This window comes from Nilaparvata lugens, chromosome X (assembly GCF_014356525.2).
Source record: "Nilaparvata lugens isolate BPH chromosome X, ASM1435652v1, whole genome shotgun sequence".
Classification (NCBI taxonomy): domain Eukaryota; kingdom Metazoa; phylum Arthropoda; class Insecta; order Hemiptera; family Delphacidae; genus Nilaparvata; species Nilaparvata lugens.
Window position 1 is genome coordinate 16,321,640 of NC_052518.1, and position 19,248 is coordinate 16,340,887.

A 19,248-nucleotide genomic window follows, 5' to 3' on the forward strand; every position below is an offset into this window, starting at 1 on the left:
GCAGATGATGTTGTACAAAATTGTGAGTGTTCCAACTTAGCTGAACTTATTGAACTTTTAACGAAAAGCTTCTCTGATAAACGCACGGTCCCTGACCTAATAGCCGAAATTGCTGTAATGAAATCATTCCAATATGAACACCCCCTAGATTTCCTACAAAGACTCAGTGAAAAACGCACCAGAGTGGTGACCCGCTATAAGCTTGATGGTGTAACCGGGGATCTCCTGAAAAATCTTCTCGAACAACTCGATACAACACTTGTCCGCACGCTCATTCACGGTGTTCATCCAACATTCGGAGCTCATCTTCAGGTATACAAACTCAAGAACTTGGACGACGCCCGCGATACCCTGCGCAGTGATTGTAGCATTGTTTTGAAACAATTAAAATGTGCAGAGCCCGTAAGTGACAAAAGTGCAGTGAGTGAAAAGCAAATCAATTCTCAGTTCCAACCGCGGAATTTCTTTCAACCGCAACCAGTGTTCAATCAATTCCGACAATTCTCTCCTCAGAATTTCCACCAGCAACACTTCAATCAGAATCGGTTCCAGCAACCCTTCACTACTCAGAATCGGTTCCAATAACCTCATCAAATCCATTTTCAACAGCCTCAACATTCTAATTTCCAACAAAGTGTAGTTACCTCTACCTCTATTTTTCAGCAGTCGCAATTTCAAAATTTCCAACCGAAATCGTTCAATAACAATTCTCATAACTTTTCAAACAGAGCACGAAACATTCAACAGTCTCACAAATGGGACTCACAGAATACTGTCTCCATGCATACTGCTTCTACTAATAGAAATGCTAACAATTCGCCAAGAAACAATCCTTTCCAGGATCTTCACTATCTCGATGAATCAAATGATGATATCAATCAAGTAAATGCATCGACTCGTATTCAATTGTTGCAATCGCAACTCAACAATCTAACATCAGCTGTGAATGAAATGGCAGATCATTTTTTAGGGTGTGGCCCCAATCTGGCAGAAACCCCCCCAAACAGCTTGAATTGAATATTATTGATAAATCGCTACCCTATTTTGTCGATGATGTAAACAGAAAATGGCTTGTTGACACTGGATCGATGATGAATTATGTACATCCTGCAATTTTATCACCAACTGTAACTAGATATAAGGAAAAATTTGTTGTAAAAACCCCGGCTGGTACAAGTGGTGGACATGAGTATATATTTTTTGGTCCATCCACATTATTTCCGAATCTTTCTAGAATTAAGATGTATATATATGATTTTTCCGACAGGTACGATATTCTTTTAGGTAATGAAACAATGCAACAACTCAAGGCCCATGTAACTTATGAGACGTTAGATTATGGCAACGTATCAAAACCGTTATTATCAGTAATTAATTCTAGTAGAAAACAAATTGAATTGAAACCTGGATTTAATGTAATAACTATCCCAGTTAGGTCTATTCCCACTGTAGGACAGGGATTACTTAAACCTATAAATAATTCTAACTATTGTATTGAAAAAGGTCTAATTGATATTGTTAATGTTGAATGTACTTGTATAGCTTTCTCTCATGAACTCATGACCATCAGTCCTGAACCCATGGAAATTGAGGAAGTAGAAACGATTCTTGACTCGCATAATGACTCAATGACCACACGTCCTGAAAATTTTGCATTGATAAAGAAATTGATCCATGAAACTTTACGAACTGACCACATGAATGACGAAGAAAAAAGAGAGATATTCGATTTAATTATCAAATTCCCTGCGATAATAAAGCTTGATAATATTCCTCTTGGTTCAACAAACTTATTAAAACATAAAATCAATACTGTAGATGACAATCCTGTGTACACACGAAACTATAGGTACCCCCAAATATTCAAGAAAGACGTACAAATCAAAATTGATAAACTGCTGCAAAATAAAATCATTCAACTCTCCATACAATTCCCCAATATGGGTTGTTCCAAAAAAACTAGATGCTTCAGGGAAAAAGAAAATAAGAATGGTGATAGACTACAGGAAACTTAATGACAAGACGATAGCTGATAAATATCCTTTACCAAACATTGAAGATCTTTTCGGTAAAATTGGGAGAGCCACTTATTTCTCCACAATAGATTTGTACTCAGGTTTCCATCAAATCGAAATGGACCCAGAATCTTTTCCTAAAACTGCTTTTTCAATGGAAGATGGTCACTACGAGTTTCTTAGGCTCCCTTTCGGGCTGAAAAATGCACCCCCATTCTTTCAAAGAAATACAAATATATTGTTTGCTAAAATGCCGAATGTATTAGTATATATGGATGATATAATAGTATTCTCTGACAATTTGGAAGAACATTTGAAACATTTAAAATCTGTTTTTAAGAAACTACAAAATCACAATCTCAAAATACAGCTTGACAAAACCGAATTTTTCAAAAGAAAATTTTTATACCTTGGCCACATTGTTTCAGAACGCATTATTCAACCCAACCCAGCCAAATTGCAGGCCATAAAGGATTTTAAAATACCTAAAACCGAAAAACAAATCAAACAATTCTTAGGGTTAACAGGTTACTATAGGAAAATGATACAGAACTATGCAAAAATTGCAAAACCTCTGACTCAGGCATTGAAAAAGGATGTAAATATCGATATTAATAATACTAAATGCATTTGAGAAATTGAAAACAATGTTACAGAACAGTCCAATATTACAACTCCCTGATTTCTCTAAACAGTTCATTGTCACGACTGACGCGAGCAATTATGCTATAGGAGGGGTATTATCCCAAGTTTTTGAAGGAAAAGATCTACCAGTAGCGTATGCTTCGCGAACTTTGAATAAACATGAGATCAATCTCTCCACCATAGAAAAAGAGTTATTGGCTATTGTCTGGTGCTGTAAATATTTCAGACCTTATTTATACGGACGGAAGTTTCTCATTCAAACTGATCACAAGCCTCTCCAGTGGCTTCTGTCACCTGGTCATATGGGACATATATATGAATCATATATTTATCTCATATTGATCAGGATTTTAGAGTTTTAATTTAGAAAAGTTTAATGAACATTATTTTGTAATTTCTAATTATAATTCTAATTTTGTAATAAATAATTTATTGTTTTGTTTTAAATATCAAAAACCTGTACGACCTTTTCTTGTATTCATAGTTCTTTTCCCCGTACATATTTGGTTTGTAAGCACATCGTGCTTACATATTTGGTGGAGGCATTTTAAATATTCCTTACATATTTGTTGGAGGCTCAAGGGTTTTTAATCCAGTTTTAAAAATTTGGACTTTTCAGGTTACCTCAGTGAAGATTCAATTTTTGTGGTAGCATTTTTGCATTATTGAATATATGTTTTTATTTCAGTGTAGTTATGGGTGAAATAGTTGAGTTTAAACCTTACGGGGCTGTAGAAACAGCTTGTAGGATGAATTTCGAGGATGTATTGAATTGGAATATTGTGGAACAATAATGGATTTACTAATAATGGATTTTAACGGATGGAGAATGATAATTATAATTGAACAGATTTTGAGATTCACGATTATTGATTTCGAGATTATGAATTGCAAAAGCTATGACAATTGAAGATTTTGTACGATCGCAAGATTTATTATCAATTCTTATTAGAAAGAATTAGATATTTATGATGAGATGAGAAATTGATTATTATTAAGATATGATTGAATAGGATAAATTTATTATTATTGAAGAGATGTTGAGATATGGAGAATTTATGATTATTGAAACCAGATTAATTGGAAATTTATTATTTATTATTGAATAGAATTGGATTGGAACAGATTAACAATGGAAAAACTTCGACCACTACTATTACCGAAATTTTTTGATGGAAAAGATGAAGAATTTGACATTGATGATTTTTTCAACTATTTTGAAAAGGTGCCTTGGCCAACGGCTGGGATGAAAAGGATAATTTATTATACTTGCGGTTTTGTTTGAAAGGAAGTGCTGAGAAATATGTTGATGTTATTGAGAACGATTTGACTCAACAGAACAAATTTGAATATATGCCAGTGAAAGAAAAATTGGTTAATTTCTATCGATCTCCTCTCAAATTGTGGAAACTAGAAAAGGAATTAGATACTTGTAGCATGGAATTTGAAGAAAATGGTAGAGATTTTGTAGCATGAGTCTTATCCCTATGCAGAAAAGTAGATTCGAATATGCATGAATCTCGGATTATCAGGATAATTTTAAGAGGGTTGTCTTCAAATATATTTGAAAGAACTATAATGTTATCAAATAGTACTATTGTAGAATTGTATAAAAATATTGAGAAATATGAATTATCATGTCAGTATTTGAATGAGTGGAAATTTGGACAGGTGCAAGTAATTAATGATAATATGAAACCAGAATTTGAAGAACTATTGGAAATCGGAAATGAGTTTGAATTTGAGAATTGTTTAGAAAATGCTATTATCTCTGATGATTTTGATTCTTGTAATTATTATGTTTCAAATGAAGTGGATGTTTATTGTCATGTTAGTAACTTCGAGATTGAAAATGGGTTGGATGAAGTTCTTATTTGTAATGATTGTGATTTGAATGAGGAAGATATAATTTACAAAGAGGATAAAGATAGGGAAATGATTAAGGAAGAGTTATCAGATTTATCGGAAAGTGATTTGGATTTCTCTTTTACGATTGATAACAGGCCGTTCGAAAATTGTGTTAACTCTACTGGTATGCGTAATGATTGTGAATCTAGAGGAATCAAGATGCATCAGAATGTTATTCTCGTGAATAATAGGACTAATAGAAAAAGAAGACGTAAAGTTTGTGGTAAACATAATCATTTTATGCGGAATTATTTTTACAACGTTAATTATGCTTATCGGGTTTATAAAAGGATGCATAGAATTTGTGAAAAAGAAGGCTATGATATTAGAGTGTGTTCTTTTGATGACAGAAAGTTTTTGGAAAATGCTAGACGTAAGAAAGCATATTTTACTGATAGGACACAGGAATTTAGTACTAGGCATATTGATGAAAATGTTTTAGACGGCGGTCAATCAAATAATGATATGTCAAGGAATGAATTAGGAAGTTGTATAGTCACTGAATCAGGTTCTACTTTGGAAGGTGTTAGGCACAATGGAATATATGTTAGAAGAAAATATTCTAATACGGATGATAAGAAGTATTCAATCTTTCATAAACACGAAATTGATCTTGGAGATATTAAAATGAATTATAGCCAGAAATGTGAATCAGCAAATAATGGTGGTAAACGAAAGATTACGGACTCATGTTCAGAGTTGAAAAGTGATGTAGATAATAAAAGTTTTGTTAACAAGATGAATGAATCAATTATTGATAAACAAGAACCAGGCCATGAAAATAGTATATTGAACCGATTACAGAAAAAATGTGAATCAGAGATTTGTGTAAACAGTGAAGGTGAAAATACAGAGTCAGATTTGAATTATTCTCTAAAAGATATGAAGAATAATAAAATTGAAACTGATGGAATTGTTGTTAATGAGAGTTCGGCAGAGAAATATGATGACATAATTTTGAATAGTTTGGAAAGCGTGTCCCAATTAAGCGTTAATAGCGATGAGATATTTATTAAAACAATTCCGTTGAAGGTTGAAAACCGAACAACAGTGCAGACTCAGCGAATTTATTGCATGAGACAGTATTGCTCGTAGAATGAGGCATTTAGCTAATTTATAATTGTCATTCAATTATCAACACTGATCAGTGTATTATTCAATACACTTATTCCATTATTCTAATAATGGAAGAAAATTTTGGCTTTTCTTGGTATTTGTTAATAATAGTCCTAGTGATAATATTTTCATATATTAGTTCTTGATTTATTTTAATATGGGATTGCGTTTGAGCAATGGATAATTTTGATATTTTTACTAATAATCTACTTTTCAGATTTAGGATTTGAGTTTTGATATAGGATTTTTAGATATGATACATTATATTTCGTTATTGAGTTTAATTCTACTATAAATAATTATTAAGTTTACATACTTGAGATTTGGAGTACGAGATTTATTGATTACTTTTCCAACATGTTTTTTATTAGTAATGTTATTAATATATTATGGTTGAAAAGGCTGCAATTAGGTTTTGGAGATGGAAAATTAATGATATAAATAAATCTTTATATTTTTACTACATTTGGTTTTAGGATATTTTGTTATTGCAATTTGAAGCCTAAGAGGTTGTTAACCAGTTTTGATATAATAGTTGAAGATTTTTTTTAACATCATACATGTTCCTATTGAAAGTTAGTTTCATATTTAATCAATGTTATTGTGCAGCATAGTTTCATTTTGAATTTGATTTGAATGTTTGTAATTTAGTTGGAGTAACCTATCTTTCTATGTAAATGTTTGATTTCAATGTATAGTAGCATTATCAAGTCAATCAGGCACACGTTTGTTTCCGGAGTATATTATTTTGTTTAATTATTTTTTTTATTATTATTTTTTTTGTTCCCCTCTTGACTACAGACTTAGGGACGAGTCTTTCAGCGGGATGGGTGATGTGTCACCTGGTCATATGGGACATATATATGAATCATATATTTATCTCATATTGATCAGGATTTTAGAATTTTAATTTAGAAAAGTTTAATGAACAGTGTTTTTGTCTTTGAACAATTTTTGTCATCGACAGAAAGATTGTTTATTTCATTTGTTGTCAAAATTAATGTAGCTTCTCTTTTGTTTTTAATAACAAACGTGCCGCTTGTGCGACAGATAAAAATATGTACTGAAATGGCTTTCATGTTTGGCATTGACCGAGTTATATTTAATACCCAAAATTTTTCTTTTGGTCGGTGTGTGAGCTCGTTCGTTAGGACTGTGAGTAAAGTCTGGCTGTTCTGGTGAAGGGGATAGATTTTGCTCTTGTTTTATAATACAGTTTTCCTGTCGCAGTTCGGGCAGTTTAAAGAGAATTGTATTATTGAATAGGACGGGATCTGAACCCATTTCATTGGATCAGTTATTTTGATTTTTAATTAATAATTAACGCCGCGAAATACCAGTGGATGCCAAAGTGGGAAGCTATTTCAAAAAGGTAGGTGACTACTGAGTCATTGTTCTTAACTTTTTCATAACCACAAACATTGAATCCTCATTAGCAGCAAAGCGAGTAGCCCCTGAAATATTCATCTGATTATTATTATTTCGTAATTTCTAATTATAATTCTAATTTTGTAATAAATAATTTATTGTTTTGTTTTAAATATCAAAAACCTGTACGATATTTTCTTGTATTCATAGTTATTTTCCCCTTACATATTTGGTTTGTAAGCACATCGTGCTTACATATTTGGTGGAGGCGTTTTAAATATTCCTTACACTTCATAGCATCAAAGAACCGAACTCGAAACTCATTAGATGGAAACTGTTATTAGAGGAATTTGATTTTGATATTATTTACATAAATGGGAAGACTAATTACGTAGCGGACGCTCTGTCTCGTCCTAATAATGCTAACATGATGGAAAATGAGGAAGATGCTTTTTTAGGTTTTGAAGATGGCTTTTGCGGGTTTGCGAATATTGCTACTGATCCCCACGAAACTGGTCTAGAAGATGGCTTTCACGGTTTTGATAATGTAGTGCTAACGACCCTGATCATGAATACGATGACATTACCGTGGAAGAATTGCTGCGATTCAATACTCGTACTGAAGCTCCCTCCATAGACGTTAGTTCCCTTGATGAAATTCTCCAACAAATAGATAACCCTGCCGTAGGAACTGATAATGATGATATTATAGTTATTGATAATAGAATTGACGACGTTGTAAATAATGATGCTAATGAAAACATTGTGCGTGATATTGATTATGAAAATGTTGTAAATAATAATGAAAATGGTAATGAACGTGAAGATGATAATAACAGTTTAGCCACAATACACTCTCAAGAGAGTTCAAACGAGCAAGTAACTATTGCTGACAACGATAAGATTCTGAATGTAGAACATAACCAATTAGTACTTGAACGAGGTGACCAACCCCCTCGCTTGATTAAGATTTTTGATAAAAATAGATTGATTATTTATTTTAGGAATGCTAATGATTACGATGACATGAAGGACAAATAATGTATAGAGTATTTGAAACCAAATACAAAGTATGGAGTTTTCTGCTCGCGTGCCGGAGCCCTATACGATGAGTATGAACGGATTTTTAACAATTTCAAGAACGTACTGCTAGAGACTTTTGATTCGATCAAACTTAAACGGTATAAAAGAATGAACTTAGATGTGACACAAAATGATGAACAAAAACAGGTAATCTCTAATTATCATGAGGGTAAAACATTCCACTTCGGTATCAATGAATCTTATAATCAAATACGACGTAAATATTACTGGCCATCAATGCTACAGGACGTGACTGGTTACATTAATAAATGTGCTGTTTGCTTAAAGGTTAAATATGACAGGAGACTGTTTTTCCAAACGGCTAACGGTCCATCCAATAAAAAATTTGACCAAGTCGATATCCAAGAATGCTTAGACGACTATTTCTCTGCTTTCCCCATACCCAAAATTGTACAAATGGACAACGGACGTGAATTTGACAATGCAGGCCTACGTGATTTCCTGAGACTTTATGGCATTGAACCATATTACGTTACTCCCGGACACCCAGACTCGCAAGGTTTGGTAGAAAGGACTCATTCTACACTTATTGAAATTCTGAATGCCATTCAACTTGAAAATAAAACCAACACCACTGAAACTAATATGAAATTAGCGGTAATTGCCTTCAATAATACTCTAAACTCTACCTTGAAAATGTCTCCTATGGAAACGGAATAACAGAGAGATTAGTAACTGAACAACTGTCCCAACAGTATCTTGAACGAGTCAACCTAGTGCATAAAATGATTAAGAATAAAATTGAAGAAGAAAAACAAAAACGTACTGAGAAATTGAATGTTAATCGTGAGAAGAATGTTGAAATTGAAAACGAGCCACACATAAAATCGACATTTAATAAGAAAACAAAACCGAAATTCATCAAGGTAAATTACGATACAACACAGCAATTAGCTAGGAATCCTAAAGCTATCCAAAAACGCCCTTTCAAATTGCATCCTAATAGAATGAAACGGCCTAAAAAACTGGTGAAGGGTAAGAAAAAGGATTTATTTGTTACAGGACGTGATGGTACTGCCCCTAATTCTCCTGTTGCTGGCCCCAGCAACGTCTTATAAGATGGTAGATTTGAGCAGAACATCTGGTATTGCTCCAATCAAGATACAGAATTCTCATATAATTAATGAAACTTTTACCTATGTTCATAATATCAATACTAGTTATTCACGTTTAGAATTAAGTAATATTGAAACATTTGTTGATTTTCTCGCTAAAAGGAATAATATTGATAAGAGTCGCTTAAGTATGATGAAATTGAATTTGAAATACACCAAGAATAAATTGAATGAGATTCAATCAGTTAATTATAGGTAGAAAAGAGGTATTTTTAATGGTTTAGGATCCGCGATTTCGTGGATCACTGGGAACATGGATGCTGATGATAAGGAAAGATATGACAAAATTTTGCAGACAGTCCAATCTAATGAATATCATCTTAGTAACAATGTAGACAAGCAATTTGCTGTAAATCAGAAATTAATTAACGAATTCAATAATGAGATGAAAGTAATCAGAGCGAATAATCTAAAAATCAGCAATTACTTTAATTCTTTGTTCAATTAATCCAACCAAATGGAAATGAATCAGCAATCCTCTTTGTTATTTGACTCGCTCCTGCTTCTGAATAATAAAATATCTGACATTGTAACTAGTCTCGAATTTTGAAAATTGAAAATACTCCATTCTTCTATTATTTCTCATGATGATATTTTTCTCCTACAAAAAAACTCAAATGTCAGCTTTATTTCAAATAAAATTAGTGTGATATGGAAACTAAGCAAAGTACATTGTGAAATATTTAAAGACCATATTTCATATTTTGTGGACGTTCCGCTATTGTCAACTGTTTATGAAACATTTTTTCTATTGTCTTATCCTGTCATTGTCGGTAACGAAATTTTAACAACTATTGCGCATCCTTCTTTTGTTCTTCGAAATGACAAATTATTTTCTGGAAATTGTGAACTCATTCATGATGATTATTATTGTAGTGCAGTAAGCGAACTTAATGATATATGTATTGAGCAATTATTAAATGATAGGAATCTAGACAGATGTAGTAAGGTAGTTTTGAAAGACGGAGATTCTTTCATAAAATATGTAGAAATAGTTGATAGTTTTATATTATTTAATTTCAGTACATGTATGGTTCTGAATACTGATGTGAACAAGAATATTACTCTTTTTCTTAATAAGAAAACGCAATTGTTGAAAATTAATAGCTCAGAAACACTGATTGGTTACTACAAACTAAATATATTTTGGGAAAACGAAATTGTACTTCCAACTGAATTTGAAGAAAACAAACGGTACATACTGCTAATATAAATTTTCAAAAACTTGATGTTCTAGATGAGTTACCTCTGACCGATAATCGAAACCTATGTATTATTCTATTGCTTATTTTTACTGTAATTTTATTGATTGTTATAATATTTCTCAAACGGCTGTTTATCTGGCACAAACTTTGTAACTTAATGTGTTGTAAATCTGAAGTTGAAAATGGTACTGTACAGCATGAACCAGAACAAATATGCCCCAGACTACCATGTACTTAGTTTATAATACTTAAAATATAATATATGTTTTTTATTTCTTTGAAGCTGAGGTCAGCTTCACTCTTAGGGGGGAGGAGTTACATCTGGTAACACCTAATATTATTGCTGACGCTGTATTCCATTGTAATGCTCGATCATAGTACTTTTAGTCAGTCTACTGCCAAACTTCACCGAGAGCACTTCTCTCTTTTTCGATGTATATTCTATAATTATGTGTTTAAAAGTTTACTTTTTAAAACGGTGTTTGGTTACCCCAGAACTATAACTAAAGACATATTAACTGCATGCGTTTTCATATTGCCGATACAGCATTGATGAAACTGTAGACGTTTATTAAGCACTTTGTCTCAAAAAACTGTTCTAGCTCAAAAATTAATAATCCATGCCACGTGTAGGCCTAAAGGTGCGTACAGATATACGCGCCGCGAGCATGAGCAATTCACTTTTAATCAGCTGATTATATCTGTTTTTACAGAAACGGTAAGATACAGATATAAAAAGCTTGGCATCAGCTGATTAAAAGTGAATTGCTCATGTTCGCGGCGTGTAAATCTGTACGCACCTTAAACATTGCATCAGGAAAACGAAGTTTCAAAACTATGTTTTTTCTAAACAGATGTTTTTGAGATAATTTCTTTGATGCAGCTGTTTCACATTCACAATATTATTACAGAGTTTGTGAAAATGAAAATATTCATTATTTATCAAAACAATACTATTATTATATTTATAATAAAATTATTATCATTATTATTGAAAATATTCATTAATTATCAAAACAATATTATTGAGGTTAAGTGGTATCAGGTGGAAAGCAATAATAGAAACAGATGTTCCTTTTTTATTTCGACCATATGATCTGGTGATTTTTTTATGAAATCGTATGTGCGTACCATTGATGAAATTTTAACATTAATTCAGAAAAATCTAGAAGGAAAATTGAAATATGGGCCTCCAGGTGCACGAGATTGATATTTTTAGAATCTATGTGCAAAATTTCGAGATCTAAATCATTTCCGTTTTTCCGGTATGCAATCCACAAGTTGACATGTTTTGATGCGAACAAACGAACACACGAACAAACTCAACCCTACTCTCTCTTATTATATAGATTTCTGTCAAGTTTTTCTAGAAAGTCATTCTTGTAAACAATATGACCTTCAATGAATATGCAATGGCTGTATTAGTGCTACGCCCTTTCCTGAAGCCATGCTGAAAAATTGTCAATAGTCTATTCCTCTCCATATGGGCTATTAACTGGTCATCTAATGCCTTCTCTAGACGTTTGGAAACACTGGGTAGGTTGGAAATTGGCCGGTAATTGTTTGGGTTGAACGTATAACCCTTTTTATCAGCAGGGAAGACTCGATATTTTCAAATTCTCAGGCAATGCAGCTTGGTTCAGCGAACTATTGATTATATGTGTCAAAGACCTCAGAACTTCTTCCTTGCCGAACTTTAGTAACTCTTCTGAAATTTAATCAAATCCGGCTGAGTTGTTTGATTTTAGTTTCTTGAAAAGTTGTATCATGTGTTGGGAGTGAACAAGTCAAATGATGCAATAACGGGTCGGTTGCAGCTGGTTGTTGTATCTATGTTTCTATTTGCATATGTGGTCCCACAGAGTAGGCTACTGGCTGGGTGAAGGTCTCATTGGAGACATTACTGATATCAATCGGGTCAGTCACTAGTTTTCCATTCAGGCAAAGGTTCAAGTCATTGAGTTTGTATCATTGTTTATTTCTTTCCTTACTGTTCTCTAAAGCTCTTTAGTTTTATTTTTGGAGTGATTTATTTGTTCCATTGTGATAACAGCTCTTTTTTCCCCTTATCTCTATATATCAAATTTCGATTTTGCAGTATCAGATTTTATTTTGTCCTCTAGAGATCCCGACAGTAGATTAATGTCTGTTCCACATGCATTCGAGAAAATGCATATTAGCTCAAATAAAATATTAGCTCCTTTCCTTTAGTTATAGTCAGTCGGGAGCCCCACTGTGTATTTTTCGAAGTGAAGTCTCCTCCAATGAAAAACTTTCCTGTGAAGTTGCTTAGGAAATCGATGTAATCTATTTTCTTCAAATTTAATCGTGGTGGACAGTAGACAGCTCAAAATTGTGATCGTACTAGATGGTCTACAGAAAAGTTTGAAATTGGCTGGAACTCTTGTAGTTTTATCTTGAATTCGTGATGGTTTAGCTCTTCTCTCACAATAACCGCACTTCCTCCTCTAGCCCTGTTGTTGGGATGTATGGCGTGGTACGTTTTGTACCCTCTAATCTTAAAGTAGAATTCTTCCGTAAAATGAATTTCAGAAATGAGACATGCATATATATTTTATATTCAATCAATTAGTATTGCTAATAGATCATCTTTGAGCTTTAGTAATCCATTAGCATTTCAAGTCATGTTTTTCATGTTTCTTGTGAATGGCTGCAGTAACTGGGATATTTTCCAATTTTTCTAACCTACTTGAAATTTACTTATTGAGGCCCTCTTGTATATTCTTATTACTTTTATTGTGTATTTGATTTCTTGTTGAACCGTAAGTGCAATTTTCATTCTTTGTTACTGAATGGAACAAAGTCAAGATATCATAATTCTACTCCTGCTCAAGTAATCTAAAATACTTATAGGAAATTTCCAACTGGCAGCATCTATAAAAATTAGGGCCCATGTTATAAGAGCGCTCATGCCGCGGCGTTAGTAGCGTCGCGATACCGTCGGATTATCTGGGCAATGGTGCATTCATAGTGCAAGTTATGCGAGCGGCATCAACGCCATCGAGTCCGCGTTAACCCGGCGTTGAGCGTTGCTAGCGCGGCAGGTCCCGCTACGCGGCGGCGGTGGCAACGCTCAACCAATTGGAATTCTTAGTTAGTTTGGATACTTTTCAGTTATAAATGAAGCTTTTATTACGTATAAAAGATGCTTAATCAGCTCTGATTTACCCTCCTTAGTAATTCTCATTGGGATATCATCATAACTTGCTGACTTTTTTGTGTTTGATTGAATCAATTATATTGATCAAGGCTTCATAATCAATTATATCGGAAATGAATATTTTGTGCTTTATCAAGGCGTTTGGGTGAGAAGAGTTATCTCCTGAAATAATAGGGTAATAATATAAGATTTTGATAGAGATAGGTCATCATTTTAAATAATATGAAACGAACTAGAACAGTTTGAAATTACCGATGCTCACTAGATGCGACAATGTTATCACAACAGTTGACTCAACCAGTTGGATGTTGGAACAAATTGACGATCTTGATGGGGAATTTTCAGACTAGAAGCGCCACCTTGGCTCACCTGCATACCGGGACAGTAGAACTATATTGAACAACTACAAGATAAAGATATCAGTTTATCAGTACCTTGATAAAAGTGTACCTGATTGTAGGAAGTGTACAGTTTGTAGTCTTCCTACAGCTGCTAGGCCTGCAACTCGCAATAAACAAAACTGCAAATCGTCACAGGCAAATAACTAAGTTACGAATTTATAATTTTGGGTGTTGGAAAATCTCATTAGTCCTATAACGTAAGTACCAAATTTGAGAAAGACTCAGTGAAAGATGGAAATCGATGAGTAATTGCATTTGTTCAAAAGCTAATCAATACATTATTATTATACATAATTATTATAACACTAAAATCCAACGTTTAATTCTGTAAACCACCCCGAAAACTTCTATTACTACAAATATTAACCACTGGTCCCCGTTCTGGACCCGCCTTCTCATTAGGAATAGTATTGTCATAATATTGATTAAATAGTATTGTCCTTGTGCTAGTACTGCATAGTCGATATGTATCCTTTCCCATGGACGATGAGGAGTTAGCCATGGGAGATTTGGCTCGTTTTTAGGTTGATTCTGTTTCAAACAACATTGCTTACAACTCCATTTAAATTGTTCATTTCACTTGGAAATTGCTGTTGCACATTGTTTTCTTGGTGCTTCCTCGGCACAACAGTCTTTTCGTCGGCATTTTGAATTCAAGTTTTTACCTCGTCGCCAATGTTATATCTTAAAATGAGGAAATTAATGCCACCTTAAAACAAGAACTGATTTATATATAAATGGTAAATAGTATGTTGCCATGATCACTCATGGAAACCATATGAAAGTGATAAGCTCGTGACTTATTATTATATACCAATCTTCCTATAAGTGTGGTTCCGGACTCTTGTGATCCGAAAATAATGAAAGTGTTTGTTGATGATAATAATGATTTGAATTAGCAATCAACTGATAAAATGAATTTCTGTTTGGTTTAGTAACGAGCATCGGCTTGCCTGTACAACTCATATGTTTTCATGTGTGACAATCTTGATCCTGGTTATTTTACTTCAGTATAAATGAATTTTGTTTTGCACTTATTCGCCAACATTTCATTAGAGTTGCAAGCCTCATATTAACATGAGTGACAAGCTGTAAGTCAATAGTTTGATAAGCGTATTGGTGATTTGACCTTAGGTATTTTGCTCTTCGTTGCAAGAAAGCTCTTCGTAGAAGGTCGTAAAGTTCAATTCAAATCTATATTTCTTACAAAACTATATTTATCTAGACATAATGCTTATAAAGTGGAAATCTTTTCCAGTGACTGTACTACACATTTTTTTAATTTTTAATTGCAGATGTATAGAAGTACTTATGCATTTATATTTTTTAAGAGTTCATGAAAGGAAATTAATTTTAATCTCATGAATACTTTCAATTGTTCCATCATCTATTTTCATTTCGGGTTGGGGCGTTCCTGTCTAGTTGTTAAGATAGCTGCTAATGTAGCTACTTGATCACTTTGGATTTAATTTATTTTGTATTCGCTATCGTACTGATATTTGTGTAATGACGGTATCTGTAACAGATATCTCTTATCTTTTTCAGTGATAAGCATTATTCGAAGAGTAACTCGCTCAGACTGGTTTCTAATAACCAAAAGATAGATAATATATCTACTTGAAATAACCTTTTTGATCAAACAACTTTTTAAGCTGGTTGAATTAGTTTGATATTACTGTATCAAAGAACTTGTGAAAACTCTTGAAATATTATCTTTGTACCCTGCTGATTTATAATCATGGATTCTGATACTATAAATATTTTTCAGTATGGAGGCCAACTTGGAACATATCGATGAACTTAAAAAAGAAATAGCCGATAATACTCGGACAATCAAACTTCATTTGGAGTGTTACATGAAAAAGGTATTGTATTCTTTCCTTTATATTGTATTGTATCATATCATTTAGAACTATTTTATACAACATAGATACTAATGAAGGGCTTTCAGTGACCAGGAAAATTGTAAAAACCGGGTAAAGTCTAGGAATTTTTCTTATTCTATTAAACTCTGGGCATACAAATAAAAATATCAGGGTCTTCAAACCATATAATGGAATTATAAACATAAATTACTGTACAGTAGTGTAAACTACAAGGACTGCTTTCATTCAGTTCTGGTTAAAGGTTGTTGCTGAATATTTCTTGTAGCACTAGAAGGGTCACATTTATCACTAAAAACTGCAACTTCCTAATAATGGGCCCAATAAGGCCTAATAGGCCTACCAAGTTAGAGTTGCTCGACAATTCTATCATAATTCTATCACTCAAAAAACTAAAGATAAGACTTTGCTAACTGATCCAAAATATTAACTTTTTACGAATACTTTACGAATGTTTTTACCATCTTACAAATAATATATAAATAACTAGGGACTCGTTCGATTTAGAGTTTTAATTTTATCATGAGCTAGAAGATGTAATGGCTCTCACCATCGTTGTTAAAATTATTAATCCCATCATGACTGAAATGTTTTACTACTCTATTTTTGATAATTACTCCCCTCACATTTCATTATGCAATTCATTTAGAAAAGCTCTTCATAAAATAGCATGAGTGAAACATTTCACAAATTTTGTACAATATTACTTATCACGTTTTTCACAATTTATAACGTTTAAGGTTTAAAGTGTGAAAACTCCCACTTAAGAGACCCGAGGCTACTACCTCTGGATTTTACTTTGTTTCCACTCAAATTATGTTCTCTCTCTCTCCAACAAGACCACGTTCCACGTTGACACAGAACATAATTCCGTGGGAAACGTTTGAAATATTTCCAAACATTAGTGTATCTTCCATCGCTAACACAAATACAGTACCGTGAGAACACCTCACCTTGCATAAAATCGAAAACTTACCGTTTTCCCGCACGCAAGTTAGCAACATTTTGAAGTGAGAAAATATTATTCGGCAACTGAAAAATAAATTTCACACGATAAAAATTCACACTGAAAATTTAACTTCATTTGAGTCTCATTGATAAAATCTTAATTTTACACTTTTTGAAAATCTGATCAATAGCTTGATGATGAAGAAAATATTCACCCAATATAATACCTTTTATAATAGCTGCAATATATATTTTTCTCTATAAATTAATTTTCAATAATATTTGCAATAAATTGTAATAATTGTGTAGGCCAATGATCTTGTATTGCTGTATTTGTGAAGAAAACACAAAGGGGTAACCTGTTGTCTCCATAACTAGCCTAAATAAATGAACATATATTTTCTCTTAATATTATTACTATTACAGTATGATTTATTTGTTGAGACAACAGGTAACCCCATTTTGTCTCCTTCACAAATACATCAGCCAATTGAATACAACAATTTTAAAAGAGATTCTCTCTCTCTATATATATATATATATATATATATTATATATATATATATTATATATATATATATATATATATATATATGTATGTATGTATGTATTAAAGCTGCAAATTACAAAAAAGTCACAGCCAATACTGCTTGGTCCCTGGAAAATTTCTCGTCAAAATCAGCTGTTATAGACCAGAGGGGAGGCTCAGGAAACCTCAAAAACTAGAAAATGTTGCCCTCTTGGATGGACCACTCATTCAAATCAGCATCGCACAAAAACTTCAATACAAGCTTTTTTGTTCAGCTTCCCAATATCAGTCGATATCAATGAAATATTTTCTCCTGTGTTTGGAGGTGTGCTCAGAGAAAGGCACCTTTTTTATTAAAAAAATTGAAATTATCAACATTTGAAAAATTTACAGCCAAAAATGTTTGTTTCCTGTAAAAAGTAAACACAAAATCAGTTAGATTGTAGTAATTGGAGTAGATTTCAGAGAGATTGATAAATCTAGGCTACATGTACACTAAAGCGGCTTTCGTCGAGTCGGCGCCTCCATTTAATTGGGCGAAACACACGATAGGAGCGGTGGCTGACTCTATACCTCATTCCATGCTAACAGCATGACAAACGGTTAGACAAAGTTACAAATATATTTATATTTATACCTGACGATTATTCATGGACGTCTCGGACTTTCTAACAGGGCAGTACTGCCTCGTGTGTCTGTCCCCATTGAGCGGCGGAAAATGCTATTATTTAGCAGTTTCTTCTGTTTTTTTATCAGGAAGTTTCTCTGTGAAACTTGTGGAATTAATAATTTGAGTCTTTTGAGAACATCAAAGTCATTCTAGTAGCTCTAGTTGCTTGAAATAATTATTCTGATAGATCTAATCTTTTTATAATCATGTAATATTTTAATTTATTTTCATTACTTACTCATATCAGTTCAACATATTTTATTTTTTCAGGCTTTAGACGCGGTAAGAAGTAACAGAAAGGTTCGAGATACACTTGCGTTTAGAAAAGAATATTACAAGGCTAAGAAATTGGTGGAAAAACTAAACAGTTACACGAATGAGCTACTGCTGGACATAAAGCAAGCAAATTTACTTGAAATCGAGATTATTACTGTTCCATTTCTACCTGAAATCGATGATGGATTGCAAATGCAGTTTGAAATGGTTTTTCTTGATGGATCAAGTCCATGGCATTTCTGGCTCGGTCACACTCAGAAAGACACCGCTACAAAGCTCAACAATCTTCTGAAGTACGTATCTTTACTTTCATAGTCAGTAATTTGGGAAAATACCCAAATATTTGCAAAACTCTCAATATTCCTATTGTTATCGGCTTCTAACACATTGCTTGCCTTGGATAGAAGAGTGAGCAGGGTCATCCGATATCTTCTATCTTTCTGAAGCTGTGTAAATACTAGAGCACAGGCCGTCATCTGATGCTATGCTTTTCTATGTTATACAGTTGGTGAAAAGTATGGAAACAGCTGAATATTTCTTTTATATCCGGGAGATTGGACGATAGGTCTGACTGGAGATCATTTTTCAATAGAAAAAACTACTTTCCTGGCGCAACAAAATTTTGGTCCGCCATCTTGGAACCGCCATTTTGAATCCAAATCATTTTTTTTAATGGGAAGGTGGTTCTATGATACATGATTTCGATACAGAATTTCAAGAAAAAATGGATTTTCTATGGACTCCTTTATCTTTTTAGTATTTTATCTAATTTATCTCATTTTTGTACAAATTATTAGTATTTTTAAATCTGAATAACTTTAAAATGGTTTGATGTAATATATCAATGTGCGTGCTTCGCCGTTCATAATCTACAGCATAATCTC

General features: G+C 33.1%; 1 protein-coding gene across 7 annotated transcripts in view; it reads left to right on the plus strand.

Annotated features, from left to right (window-relative positions):
- Positions 1 to 19,248, plus strand: part of LOC111051593 — a 57,481-nt gene that overhangs the window by 13,512 nt on the left and 24,721 nt on the right. For 4 of the 7 annotated variants that reach the window (XM_039442517.1, XM_039442515.1, XM_039442518.1 and 1 more), the window contains 2 exons: positions 15,827 to 15,923; positions 18,359 to 18,657. In XM_039442517.1, the coding sequence (XP_039298451.1) occupies positions 15,828 to 15,923; positions 18,359 to 18,657 (395 nt within the window). In that variant the 5' untranslated portion in view covers position 15,827. Of the gene's footprint in view, positions 1 to 14,107; positions 14,256 to 15,293; positions 15,300 to 15,826; positions 15,924 to 18,358; positions 18,658 to 19,248 lie in introns of those variants that run through there. The other 3 variants (XM_039442512.1, XM_039442516.1, XM_039442514.1) reach the window with 3 other exon arrangements.